Raw genomic sequence first — 15000 nt, 5'->3', positions numbered from 1 at the left:
AGGAGTTGAGCTTGCATTGGTAATTATATAAACTTAAGCATTACTTGACGTTTCGTCCGTCATAAATGTTCTTTTTCTGATCCCTTTTATAGTGTTCCAGTCTCTCAGAGAAAGATCAAGCAACAGCTCATCAAATGTTTGTCACTATGCTTATTTGAATTTTGTGAGAGACTAAGAATTTTCATGTAGTAATTGGTATTTCAAGAAATTGAACATCACAGATGAAGTGAAACCACTGCAAAGGTACAGCCTAATGTATCCCTTTGATTTCTTAATAATTTATCGAGACCTACAGTATAACTGATGAGATTTTTTAAAGTTTATCCTGGGAGAGCTGTCCTGTTAGGGACCCTTCAGCCTTGCCATGAAGTGCAAGTGCAAATGCAGGTTTTCCTGCAGTGCGTGCAGTTTGTAGCATGATTGCTTTTGCGGATTCGAGGCCATTTAAGGTTAGATTAGACTTAAATTTCCCGTACATCTTTGAGTGGTCTTTTTAGAGCTCTGGCTAAAGAGAGCCTGCATAGCAGCAGCTTTGGTGAATTTTAGACACTTAATTCTTTCTACTGGGGTAATGACTTTCGAGTGATTGTTTGAATGTAATGGCCATGCAAAAGGTTAGAGAGAGTTAGGGGGTGAGGAGAACAAGCGTGAAACGGCCTGCAATCAACCCCACAAGATCTTTGAAAGTCCCATTTCCAATCATGTGTGACTAGCACAGGTTTCATGTGAACTAGCAACCAATCATAGCATTCCTTGTGCAAACATTGGCAGAAACACAATTCGTATTTCATTGGGGAAATATTTTCATGATGGAGCTAACATGTCAACTTACTACATGTATTACCATTTCTCTGTCCATGTTTCTACTGTGTGCGCTTCATCAACAATGATATCCAACAATCTTTTGTGGAAGTTATTAGAATGTCCTTTTAGCCACCTTGAAAAATGCCTTGTTCAGCGCAACTTCTGCTGATGTGAACTTTCTGGAACTTGTCTTGCCAATGGATGCATCTTCCAGCTTAGCAGCCACCAAAAAGGTTGCTGTTACCCCTAACCTTCAGCCTCTTTAATGTGATCATCAATGATACTTCTCAAAGGTGTGATTATTAATGCAGAACACATTTCCCTGGTCATCTTCTCCTTTATTTTTAGAGATAGCTGAAATACCAGTATGAAGCTCCTGCCAAATACCATGGAAAGGACCACCAAAAAAATCACCTCCATTTATTTCCTTTTTTTTATATGGTCTTTCTGCCCTTGTTTTAAGAACACCAGAAAAATCCAAGCTCATGCAATGAAGTTATTCTTTCTGCTATGTTTCTCTTGATACTTTCACAAAGGGAGCATTAAATTTTGACCGGCAGGCAGATTTTTGTGACACTTTAATCAGCCAATCAGGAACAGTATTTTCCCCATCCGTTGGTGAATATTAGTTTTCGAAGATCTTTTGGGGTTGATTGCAGGCAGTTTCTTGCTCTGTCTTCTCCCCCCCTCCCCTTTGCTTTTCCTGTGGACTTCGGTCCAGGTTTTTGCATAGCTATTAGATAATTTTGAAAATCACTCAAAAGTCAACCCTGGTGGAAAGAAACATTTAAAATTCACCAAAAAGCCTCCTGTTTAGAGTGCCTAGTTTCCAGCACTTAACTGCCTGCTCTCCTCAGGGGCTTTTCAGGACCAATAATACTTACCTATTGAAGAATTCCAACTAGCAGGAGACACATCAGTTGGCTATTTACATGTACAAGGCCTGCAGCTGCAAAACTAAACAGGGACTACCCAAAACAACTTCAACTAGTGGTCCGAGGGGGGCTGCAGCTAGGAAGCCTGGATTACAAGTCCATCCCACAAACAACCCATCATACTGCCTCCCCTTGCAACAACCACTCTACATGTACCACTCAGGGTTTGCAGGTCTAATTTCCTCTTGTGCTCAGCAATTATTCTACTGGGCCCGGTTGTTTCGAAAACCGATTAACTTAATCCAGGATTAGTGTAAACTTTTGTTTCATGTTTTCAACTTTTTGGTGAAAATTTCTCTCGTTTACTTTTGTTTTTCAAGATTGACTTCTTCTAATGTGAAGTTTTTAGTTTCAGTTTTCATTTTTTTTTTTCAGTTTTTATTATGTATTTTGCATAAAATATCACAAAACTATGCAATGCTCGCAGTTAGCAATAGCTAGTCGAGGCGAGCATTGCTTACAATAAATATTCCAGATAAAATGGTTACAAATACATAACTACACATTCACATAAAAATAAATAAATAAATAAAATAAAATAAATTAGTTTTAGAATACAGTTAGTGCAGTGGAGAACAGCTTAAAACTTGTACAGTATAACATAAATAAACATGAAAAAAGTAGTTTACATTGAATAAATAAATTTTTAACTACATGACATACTAAACTAAGGAGTCAAAATTTGCCAATATTATCGAAACATCAATGTAATCATCATATTTTAGCAGTCTTTGTAAGAGGATATCATCAACATTATTTTTGAAGTTAGATTTTGACATCTGGCGGACTTCACAAGATATGCTATTCCAAATTTTAACGCCAATTCTTGAGAAAGATCTTTTTTGAATATCTATTCTCGAACGTTTAAGAAAATAATCTCCTCTTTGCGATGACCTCGTCTCGTAAGGATGAATATCAGCTTGATGGCTGAATAGCTTAAATATATTAGGAGGTGTCAAGTTGTTTGATACCAAATATCAGCGTTGAACAGCATTTAGGAGAAGAGAAATAAACTCCTTGGTTGATTTTTAATCTGGGATTAGTGTTAACTAATCCCTTTTGTCGACAATCATTGTTGCCTTTGTTGTATCTGATATGTTCACTGACATTACATAACCAGAATATACCATTGTGCATATTAATCGGCTTTTGAACAACCGAGCCCTGGATTGCATTGATTTCGAGTCCAGTTTCATTTGGCATATCAGTCACGCTATCCTGACGATTGTAACGAGAAAGAACCCAACGAGCTGCCCTCCTCTGAACCATTTCCACTTGATTGATGTTTTTAGCTGTGTAACAGTCCCAGACAGAAGAGCAGTATTTAACGATAGGCTGGATAAGAGATAATGATTTATATGCCAAGGTTCTCCTTCGTTGATGTGGTGCAGTGTTTTAGATTTCACTTGAGAAAACCCAGCAATTTGTTTGCCTTGTTTGTGATATACCTCACATGCGCATTCCATCTAAGATCTGTGGAAAGATACACTCCCAGATACTTGGTAAAGGCAATTCCATCGAGGTAGCAGCCAATTGAAGTGTGTAGTTGGGCACACGTCGTCTTGTACATGTAATTCTTAGGACATTACATCTGGCAATATTAAATTCCATCTTCCAATCTTTCTCCCACGTCTCCAGGCTTTCTGTAATTGAACACAATCATACATAGATTAAACAACTAGATATTTAAAATTAAGAACTACATGCCATCAGCAAAGAGTCATACTTTTGACTTTATACAAATGTACAGTTTGTAAAGTCTTTCATGAAGGCCAAAAATACATGTAGAAGTTGAAGTTGTGTGTTTAATATTAGAGTCCAGGGTTCTGCAGTGATAGTCCTTGCACCTGTGCACTACATGTAGGTCAGGATAAGCCCATGTAATTTTGAAATTGAAGAAGAAAGGCTTTCTGTATTAATTCTGGCACTGAAGCTGCTTCAGTAAGATACCTACTGTACATTAATTTTTTTACATTGTGTTACTTGCATGACTTTCCTAGCTCATTAATATCAAGTTAGCACTATTGGTCAATACCTTATTTACAATAAACCAGTGTTTGGATGACGACAAAAAGTTGTGATGAAAATAATTATTGTTTGTTCCATTCTTTGCTTTTTTTTCATTGAAGCAATTTCACAACATTTCCTCTGGGAGTAATAAAAGCACTCATCTACATGTAGGAAGCTTATGCTTATGTTGTGCAGTCTAGAAAGTACATTGTAAACATCACTTGTCCATTGCCTATTTTCCAATAAGCACCCACCTCCTATCTGTACACGTAACTTTTGCCAAAATTACCATATACAGTATTGGGGTGAGTATTTCGCTGTAAAATAATTATCATGGTAATCGCTGTTAATAAATACTCTGAGTGTTATTGTATATTACAGTACCATTTCAGGTGTCTGTCAATTGGAATTGAAGTCATGTCACAAGAAGTATCTGTTGAAGCAGAGAAGATTTTTGCCCAAAGGAAGGAAGCACTGAACATTACTCTTTTAGGGAGCGAATGGAATTCATTGGCGGGTGGGTTGTCAACATTAAACAGAGAGCTTGCAATTCATCTGTCCCAACATTCAAATGTCAGCATTTCTATGTTGGTCCCAGAGGGTGCTTGTAAAGATGAAGACAGAAAGGCAGCCAAAGATCTTGAAATCAATGTTCTTGATGCAAGGCAACGCCCAGGCTTCCGTGAACCTCTCGACTGTTTGTGCTTCCCACCTGAAGATCACAGAATGGATGTTGTTATTGGCCATGGTGTGAAACTTGGAAGGCAAGTTCAAGTCATAAAACGTTCTGCACAATTCCAAAATTGTAAGTGGGTGCACATGGTGCATACTGCCCCAGAGGACCTCAGCAAATATAAGGGTTATGATAATCCTACTTCAAGAGGTGAACAGAAGCACTGGGATGAGGTTGAACTTTGCAAAGAAGCTGATCTTGTTGTTCCAGTTGGACCAAGACTTGAAAAGGCTTACTCTTCCTATCTGAAGGGGAGTAAGAAAGATAGGGATATTTTTGAAATAGTTCCTGGTCTGTTTAATAGGGAATTTGGGGATTTAGTGCAACAGGCCAAAGTTGAGAGTAAAGATGATTTCAAGGTGTTGTTGTGTGGACGTGGAGATGAGGAGGACTTTGAACTGAAGGGATATGACATTGCTGTTAAGGCATTTGTTGATCAACGCCTGAAAGGGAAACGTTATTATCTTCTGTTTGTGGGTGCCCCTGATGGGAAGCAGGATGAGGTCAGGAGAAGGCTTCTCAACTGTGGAATTACTGATGAGCAGCTGACAGTGCGAAAATTTGTACAGAGCCGTGCAGGAATGAGAGATCTCTTTTGTGAAGTTGACCTTGTTATCATGCCTTCAAAATCAGAGGGATTTGGTCTTGTAGCCCTTGAAGGTTTATCAGCTGGTTTACCAATTCTTGTAGGAAGTAATTCAGGATTTGCAAGAGCATTAGAAGAGATTGACTTTGGAGACACATGCATAGTGTGCTCAAATGATCCTGCTAAATGGGCAAAAAAAATTGAAGGTGTCAGAGCAAAACATAAAAAGCGGCTTCGTGAGATGACCTCACTAAGAGAATCTTATAAAGAAAAGTTCTGTTGGAAGGAACAGTGTGGAAATCTCGTGGAGAAACTGTGGAAAATGGTTCATGGTATTGTACTTATTTGTGTTTTGGTTTTAGAAATGTTTGTCCTTTTAGGTTATGATTTAGCACAAGCCCTGCTCTTTGCTTTCTGGCCTGGGATGAAGAGGGAAAAGAGGAGGTGCCAACAATATAAATACAAATAATTTTATTTTATTATTAGACAAGTATTACATGTATACCACAAAAGTAAGTAGTGCTTTCTGCTTGTTGTGATTGCCTACAATTCTCGACAAAACTCGTTGAGACTCTTCTCAAGTGTTGACAATGACAGCTGCAAAAGTGTGCATCTCTCCCCCTCCCCCTACCCCACCAAAGACAATGTTGTTTTTGAAGAAGCTCAACAGACATGGTTATCCCTCAACATTGTATTGGGGGAAAGGGGGATTCAAAAGTAGTATAAAGAAATTGTTTACATAGACAGAAAAGTGTCTCAACAATTTTGTCCAGGATTGTGGCTTGGGAGTGGGTAGCATGTACTACTTCACATGTATTCAACTCAGTGCAAACAGAGAAAACTAAAATGCTTCCTGCTTTGCTTCAGTTACCAAGGAGCAAATTTTATCAATAAACAAGGTGGCTGTTCAGTTGATTATTCAACTTGTGTGGTATATATGTTGTAGTACAATTTGTTCCTTTGGTACAATTTTTTCTGAACTAGTACAGAATATATTGAACTGGTACAATTTTAATTGTACTGGTACTTTTTTTGGGGTGTAGTTAAAAAACAGGGGCGTGGTTTTTAGGGGGTCTAAAAAAGAATATGTTAATTCTTTCTTTTCTTCTACTTTATTACCCCTCCCTCATCTTCCCCATCACCTCTACTCAACCCCCCTTTCTTTCACATTTCTATTCCCCCTTATTTTGCAGGTGGCCCCCCTCCTTGCATACCCTTATGCCCACTCCTTCTATGACAGACTTTACACAGTATACTCAAGATTTTCTTTTTTACTCACCCGAACTTGGACTTGAACTTGAACTCCCTACCTCTGGATCTGTTGTCCACTCTCTTATCCACTTGACCGCACAAGCAGAAAACAGAAAACAGCTAGACAATGCAGTGTACTGTATCACAAGAAATATTTTATCAAAGATTAGATGACTTTAAGCAAAAGCAGAAGCCAAATACATCACAACTAACCATGTTTATTGAAGATCAATTTTACAATGAAGCAATGGAATACTTGAAAATTCAAAGTGAAAAATCGAGTATAGTGATTCAAGAGAAACGGAAGGCAACCTATCTCAGTCACAACTAAAGACATTGCAAAGAAAGAAATGGACATACCACCAAGGAAAACTGGGCTAATCTTCAGAGTACCCCGCCACTTATTTGCATTTCATTGAATAAGAATAGGCTCTATTGTATAAAAGTCTCGTTCTTCAAAAGATGCCGCATTGGGGAAACAATAGTGGTTAGCTGTGGCGGGGTATATCATATCATATCATATATCTTTCTTTACCCTCGGATTTTAGAGTAGCTTGGTGTAGCTAATATCTACGAGCATTTACCTTCCCAACCATGATACACCACAGAAGACAGACCACAACACCGGGAACTACATGCCCTACTCTTTGCGACAAGAGTGTGGGTTCTTTTACGTCCCACAGGATTATGAACATTAAAGGGTTGTGAGACGGGACCTCCGGCTTATCGTCCTTATCCGAGAAGACTATAGAGTCTAACCATGTGCAGATGTAATTACAAAGGCAGCACTTTCTCCTCAGTTATTTAAAAAACCCTGAGTGTTGGTCCGGCCGGAGTTGAACTCACGACCTCCCGCGTGACAGCCCGGTGCTCAACCAACTGAGCCACCGGTGCGCGGTTGAAGTTGCTCCGAAAACTCCGAAAAGTTGCTCCGAAAACTGCAAACACCTGACAGAAACACTGTTATCCCAAAGAGTAAACTCTACGACCCTCTTAGTCTTAGCACACCAAAGAACAGCACATAGAGGACGTGAAATCACAAGTAAATGGGAGAATGACAACTATTCAGAAGTAAGCGTAAAGTTGTTCGTAAGTTTATGTCCATTACACGAACAGCAGAAGACTATCACAAGCAAACAAGAAAGCAAGCACAAAAACAACCGAAATTTAAGATTTCGGACATGGTAGCAATAAAAATAAACAAAGTAGACAAGATCAACCCTTTTCACCCCAATATGCTCTTGAGTCAAATCATCGAAATTGAAGAGAGTGGATATGTAAGAATTGTGCCAGAGTATGGCAAAGTTAACACTCTGATCACACCCTTGCGATTCTATCCTTGTATTGCCACTAATGTGAAACTACATTTCTCTACCAAAACATCTTTTACAGCAGCATGCAGCAAGTTGCTGATTGGTGCTAAGTTTCCCCTATACTACTCATTGAGATGTCTTGATATGGAAAAACAAAACAAATTGCTACAAGACACTAATCTCAAAATACTATAATTTTTATTAATTTAATGACAAATAGCAAAATTAAATTGTAAGTTTTCTGTGCATTATTTCTTGTCTTATTGAAACAGTGACATAATTCATGTAGTCTGCAAACTGAATTGTACACACAACTTGATAAAACTAATCCAAACCAACAGCAGAACTGGTACACTCATGGTAACTTGACGATAAGCCAAAAAACAATCCCTAGCCCTTGTTGCCACATACACTAAATGAACAGGCTTTAAAATAAATTCTTAATGTTTATGTTTAGTACATCATGTCTGTAAATAAAAGCTAACCATTCTAGAACAAGTGTTTAGGCTTAAATTGTGTAAAGTAGTGCTTAAAACCACTCATGTTATTCTTGGTCAAACTACATTGTAGACTGTGAAGTATTTCCAGCAAGTCTTTCTATTTCTGTCCTGCTCTGAATGCTCAGCAAACCTTATTTCAGTAACCTCTTGAACTATAAGTAAATGAATGGCAAACAGCTGTTATCAATGAAGTGTGTTCTTTGTGTTCAACAAACATTAAACTATTTTCACTGTTTTTGCACCAGTACAATTATAATTGTACCAGTTCAAACTATTTTGTACCAGTTCAATATATTCTGTACCAGTTCAAAAACAAATTGTACCAAAGTGCAAATTGAACTACAACATATACATTGTACTTGTACTAAAAACTAAAACTTATTACATGTATTGACCTCAGTGTTGGTGAAAGTGGTAGATATTTTTACCTTACTGCTTCTCACTTCACAGTAGATATCCACCACTACTCAACTCCTACAAAAGGATCTAAAAACATGAACATTCTATAAAATGAGTTGCTTGTTCTTTAACGTCCCCTTTAACCCTTCCCACCTGAGAATGAGACTTTACTCTGGCTAACGCCAGACAATTTAACTCGCTGATTGGGGGACCTTTATGTTTAAATGGGTTGAAGTTAGGAGTTAAGGTTTGTTAATATACATTGTACATTGTAGGTATGCTCAAACATTAAAAAATGTTTAACTAAGCCATACATTACCATATATCGTTTAAAATCGAGTTTACTCGCCTATTGATTTGGGGATTTTTTTTTTGGGGGGGGGGGGGGGGGGGTTAGGTGTGTTTGAGTGTAAGTTAAAGCTAATTGTTGTACTGGAGGTTTTCTCAAACATTAAAAAATGTATTTTTTTTCAAGCCTTACATTTCAACATTTCTTTATTTAAAATACTCTAATGACATACATGTAAATTAGTAAGGAGGATGTCTGGACAAGCTTACAGTTGGAGAGAGAGATGCAGTGTAAAGAACAACAAACTTTAATGACCATTTTTGGAATTTTTAGAATTTTTGTTTTAATTTCAACAGATGTGTTGGAAATGAAAATCAAAAAAATGTCTGTTTTTTTTTTTCTGGTAATGTTTCATGTTTGATATTCAAGAATTATTGTGTGCACAAAGTTCTGTTTTCTCCGGCAGCGCTGTTTGTTAAATGAGAAACAAAAGAAACTGTTTGTAACTTCAGCTTAATTTAAGAAGAAAGTGAGTAAAACCATCTTACATTTATTTAATTAGCCACAGAGTACTGGTTATTCAAACCAAAAAGTGCATGTATGGTGGGTGAATAAGGAATTGTTTTAATTGAAAACAAGAACATTATAAGTCCTAAAATTTTGAGGAAAGTTGATTAATTATTAATTTTTGTGCATTATTTGGCCAACCTAGAGCATCATGTACAGGAACCTCAAGTCTGGATTGTGTGATCAATTTTTTTTTCCTGCTTCTTTTAAAAAAAAATTATCTGTCTCAGTTGATGGTGGCAGAATCATCCAATTTCCACGTTATTTTGGTCTCTTTGTCAGAGAACTCTACTTTTCAAGCCACAGCAGAAGATGGCTCAGTTAGCAGTTTGCCAGTCACAGTTTGCCAGGCTGACCCAAAAATAATGGAACAGCATGCTGGTGTGATGGAATGTGAAGTGACCACACTGAAGGAAAATGCAAAGAAGTCAGGCAAAACAAAGATGTCAGAATCCAATTTGGAGGAAGGTGCAGTGTACAGTAGTTATAGTTACATATCTAGCTGATCTTATGAAAACCGGGTCCTTCCCACGTATCTTAATTTGTCTTTAAATTAGACTAGAATAGATGGGATGGTTATATTTTGTCAGTAACTAGACTCTAACCTTTCCATTGACAACATCTTTTAATTTAAGAAGTCAGAGTCATTGCCATTTGGCAACTTGTGACTTGGACCTGGAAATTTAAACAAAAAATGTATATGTGTGAGAAAAAGGCTAATATCATCAGCCATTAAGGCAGTTAAGGCCATTAATATGTCTGCTATATTTCGAACTAATCTTTCAAACATCACTAAGGTGACTTCAGAAGAAGTAATATTTAATATCCCATGGAAGCCTTATTGCCTTACCCAACACATGGAGATTTCCCTCCATCACCCTCCCATAGAGAGGTCTAGTGAGTTGTTTTGGCTATGGACTAACACCTCACACTTGTTAGACTTGCATGCGACAAGCCATGACGCAGCCCCCCCTAGGAATTTAAAGCTCACCGTCAGTGCAACTGCTGCCAAAGGCAGCAGTTGCACTTTGGATTTTGCAGCCAAGTTTGACCTTGTTTTCAAAACTTCAGCTATATATCTCACATAAATCAGACATCTTGTTTTAGCATTGGATATCTTTAACTGTTTTTCAGACCCTATAGGTCATCATTTACTTTCCTCACCCTCCCATAGAGAGGTCTAGTGACTTGTTTTGGCTATGGACTAACACCTCACACTTGTTAGACTTGCATGCGACAAGCCATGACGCAGCCCCCCCTAGGAATTTAAAGCTCACCGTCAGTGCAACTGCTGCCAAAGGCAGCAGTTGCACTTTGGATTTTGCAGCCAAGTTTGACCCTGTTTTCAAAACTTCAGCTATATATACATGTACAGTTTTGCCTCTCACAGGTATATTTTACATAATAAATTTATATTAAGTTTCATGTACACAGTCAATCGTATGGTAGACAATAAATTATTGTGAAATGAACTGAAATGTGAGTCAGAATGTCCATCTGCTGTTCATACCTGCCAACCCCCAGAGTACAAAAATCTGGAAATGTCTAGTAACTCATCTTTGGGTTGTAAGAATGTCATTTTTGGCAATGTCTGAATACCCTCTATAAATCACCCGAAGGCCTTCTGAATGTTCCAGACGTCTTTCGGTTAAAACAGCATTTACTTACTGTATTGCTATTCTTCTCATAACCACGTCAACTTTGATTGCTCTGTTTTAAGTTTGCCAATTGAGAACAGCTCAAATGAGAACTCTAAATCCACTTCTTGTTTTATGAGGGTTGTCCAATACACACGAACTGAGTCGGATCGACTTTTTGGTGAAGACGACCCGTCAAGCGGAAGTCGGGTTGTGGTGTTTGCGGAACTAAAGTAACAGGAATTTGGTTTTATCAACGGAGTTGATAATGTAAATTGGCCACCGTACCCCATACCGTACAGAGATTCTAAAAGCTGACGTTTCGAGCGTTAGCCCTTCGTCAGAGCGAATCGAGGGATTATGGGTTACGTGTAGTTTTTATAGTAGAGTAGGAGCTACGCTATTGGTGGTAACATGGCAACGTGAAAAATAGGAATATATTAGTTAAGTGAAAAGCGTTCGTTAATACCGTGAGGATTAAGGGTGCTGATATGAAAGATGAATTTTTGTTCCAGATTCTTGCGGCTTTCCGTCGTACCTAGATGTAGGGAAAGGCCGCAGATAGCCATGTGTTTTTTGGAGTGGTTAGGCAGATTAAAATGGCGAGCGACTGGCTTAGATGCATCCTTGTCATTCTTCTCAACATCGCGAAGGTGTTCGCGGAATCGGTCACCTAGTCGTCTACCTGTCTCACCAATGTATAATTTATTGCATAACGTACAGGTTATGCAATAAATGACATTTGCGGAGGTACATGTGAAACGATCGGTGATCTTAACAGATCGCTTAGGTCCCGATATCTTGCTAGTGTTAACCATGAAAAGACAAGTTTTGCATCGTGAGCGTGCGCATTTGAAAGTGCCGGGTTGCTCGTTAGTTTTGAGCGCGCTTCTAACTAAAAAGTTGCCTACGTTTTTGTCGCGTTTGAATGAAATAAGTGGAGGTTGCGAAAAGATTCTACCAGTCTCGGGATCATTTTGGAGTAATTTAAAATTACTAAGAATGATGCTTTTGACTGCGTGATTATGAGGATGGAAAGTGAGGGTAAATGGAATTCTGTCATTCTTATCTTTCTGTGACGTTTGTAGTGACGACTGTCGATCAAATTGTTGGGTGCGATGATGCGATGATGGCCCGCTTTGACCACAGAGACAGGATAGCCACGTTTTTCGAAGAACTGGCACATCTCCTCTGATTTTCTCGAAAAATCGGAGGCATCACTACATAGACGTCGAAGTCTAAGAAATTGAGAATAAGGAATGGAGTTCTTGACATGTGATGGATGTGACGATGAATACAACAAATAACTGTGTGAATCAGTAGGTTTGTAGTGCACACTAGTATATAGCGCGTTGCCTCTAATAGAAACTTTGATATCTAGGAAAGCCAATGAAGTTTCCGAGATTTCCCAGGTATATTTAAGAGCCGGATGGAAAGAGTTGACGGAGGTTATAAATTGATCGAGTTCTTCTCTGTTGGATGAAATAGCGCCGATGCAGTCGTCGATGTAGCGGCCGTAGAGTTCAGGTTTGGGGCCGTTGTATTGATTAAAAAATTGGTGTTCAACATATCCTACAAAAAGATTGGCATAGCTAGTTCCCATTCTTGTGCCCATCGCTACACCGTTAATTTGTTTGTAATAGTTGCCGGCGAATGAAAAACAGTTAAGCGTTAAAACTAGTTCAGCAAGGCGGAGGAGCGTTTCCGAGCTAGGTTCTTTGACAGTGCATTGATCGAAAAAGTGTTTAAGTGCTTGAAGACCTTCGCTATTAGGAATGACTGTGTATAGAGATGTAATGTCCATAGTGAAAATAAGTTTGTCCTGGCCGGAGAAATTGAAATCGCGGAAAATTTGTAGTGCGTGTGTACTGTCTTTAATGTATGATGGCAAAGATTTGACGATAGGCGTCATAATCCTGTCTAAGTAGCTAGAAATGAGTTCGGTGGGGCAACTACAGGCAGAAACGATAGGTCGACCTGGGTTGTTGGGTTTGTGAATTTTAGGCAAGAAGTAAATGCACGAAGTTCTAGGGGTGTTGATGATGAGATTAGTGGCAGTGTCCGGTAATTCTTGATTAACTATAAGATTTTGAATGGTGTCTTTGACAAGTTTTTGATTTTTGGAAGTGAGATCTTTAGGGATTTTGGCATAAAACGAGGTATCCGAAAGTTGCCGCAAAGCTTCTTTTTGGTAAAGGTCGGACCGCCAAACAACTACCGCGCCGCCTTTGTCGGCCGATTTGACAACTATGTCGTTGCGTTTACTAAGATTTTTAAGCGCCGCCCACTCTTCCGAGGAAAGGTTGGAAAATTTAGTGTTGTGATTAAAAACTTTAACCCTTTCAGCCCTGATAGTGCCAAATGGCACTTATAGATTTTACTCTGTCTAACGCCAGACGATTTTACTCGTCAATGGGGAACCCCTCGGGGCTTAAAGGGTTAAGCTAACAGCGTGAAAAAACTATGTCCCCGTTTAACCCTTTCAGCCCTGATAGTGCCAAGTGGCACTTATAGATTTTACTCTGTCTAACGCCAGACGATTTTACTCGTCAATGGGGAACCCCTCGGGGCTTAAAGGGTTAAGCTAACAGCGTGAAAAAACTATGTCCCCGTTTAACCCTTTCAGCCCCGAGAGTGCCAAGTGGCACTTATAGATTTTACTCTGTCTAACGCCAGACGATTTTACTCGTCAATGGGGAACCCCTCGGGGCTTAAAGGGTTAAGCTAACAGCGTGAAAAAACTATGTCCCCGTTTAACCCTTTCAGCCCCGATAGTGCCAAGTGGCACTTATAGATTTTACTCTGTCTAACGCCAGACGATTTTACTCGTCAATGGGGAACCCCTCGGGGCTTAAAGGGTTAAGTTTGTGAATGTCGTGACGGCATTTTTTGGTGAAAAAATCTAAAGAGGCAAATTGTCCCTCTGGGGGAGTCCATTTGGATTTGCGAACTAGAAGTGTTTCAAAAATATCTTTATTAGAAGTGTCCGAATCATCCTCTTTGTCGTGAAAAAAGGCTTTTAACTGAACGCGGCGAAGGAATTTTTCGACATCTTGCTTAATAGAAAATTCGTTGGTGCGTTTGGTAATAGGAACAAAATTTAGGCACTTACTGAGAACAGATTTCTCTGAGTCAGTAAGCGGAAGATTTTCTGGAATTGTAATTACGGTATTATGGCTATGCAATGTAGTGTCGTCGGTAATTTGCGGACCTATTAATTGTTGAAGTTTGAGAGTCTTGGTTTGGTGTAAATGGTCAAACAGTCCAGAATTAAGGTGTCGGATTTTAGCGCGAATCGATTGTACTAAAATCGATTGTACTAAAATCTGTCTAGCAATTTTAGTACAATCGATTCGCGCTAAAATCCGACAACTTAATTCTGGACTGTTTGACCATTAACACCAAACCAAGACTCTTAAACTTCAACAATTAATAGGTCCACAAATTACCGACGACACTACATTGCATAGCCATAATACGGTAATTACAATTCCAGAAAATCTTCCGCTTACTAACTCAGAGAAATCTGTTCTCAGTAAGGGCCTAAATTTTGTTCCTATTACCAAACGCACCAACGAATTTTCTATTAAGCAAGATGTCGAAAAATTCCTTCGCCGCGTTCAGTTAAAAGCCTTTTTTCACAACAAAGAGGATGATTCGGACACTTCTAATAAAGATATTTTTGAAACACTTCTAGTTCGCAAATCCAAATGGACTCCCCCAGAGGGACAATTTGCCTCTTTAGATTTTTTCAACAAAAGATGCCATCACGACATTCACAAACTTAAATTTAATCGCAACACTAAATTTTCCAACCTTTCCTCGGAAGAGTGGGCGGCGCTTAAAAATCTTAGTAAACGCAACGACATAGTTGTCAAATCGGCCGACAAAGGCGGCGCGGAAGTTGTTTGGCGGTCCGACCTTTACCAAAAAGAAGCTTTGCGGCAACTTTCGGATACCTCGTTTTATGCCAAAA

General features: G+C 38.8%; 1 protein-coding gene across 1 annotated transcript in view; it reads left to right on the top strand.

Annotated features, from left to right (window-relative positions):
* The window catches only part of LOC138016520 (uncharacterized), a 37804-nt gene that overhangs the window by 591 nt on the left and 22213 nt on the right, over positions 1-15000 (top strand). Inside the window, exons 2-4 of the mRNA XM_068863686.1 lie at positions 93-243; positions 4131-5400; positions 9670-9855. Coding sequence (XP_068719787.1) covers positions 4167-5400; positions 9670-9855 — 1420 coding nt within the window. The 5' untranslated portion in view covers positions 93-243; positions 4131-4166. The remainder of the gene's footprint in view (positions 1-92; positions 244-4130; positions 5401-9669; positions 9856-15000) is intronic.

This window comes from Montipora capricornis, chromosome 1 (genome assembly GCF_036669925.1).
Source record: "Montipora capricornis isolate CH-2021 chromosome 1, ASM3666992v2, whole genome shotgun sequence".
In the NCBI taxonomy this organism is placed as follows: domain Eukaryota; kingdom Metazoa; phylum Cnidaria; class Anthozoa; order Scleractinia; family Acroporidae; genus Montipora; species Montipora capricornis.
Note: the sequence above shows the minus strand (reverse complement) of the source record. Positions and strands in the feature narration are given on the sequence as shown.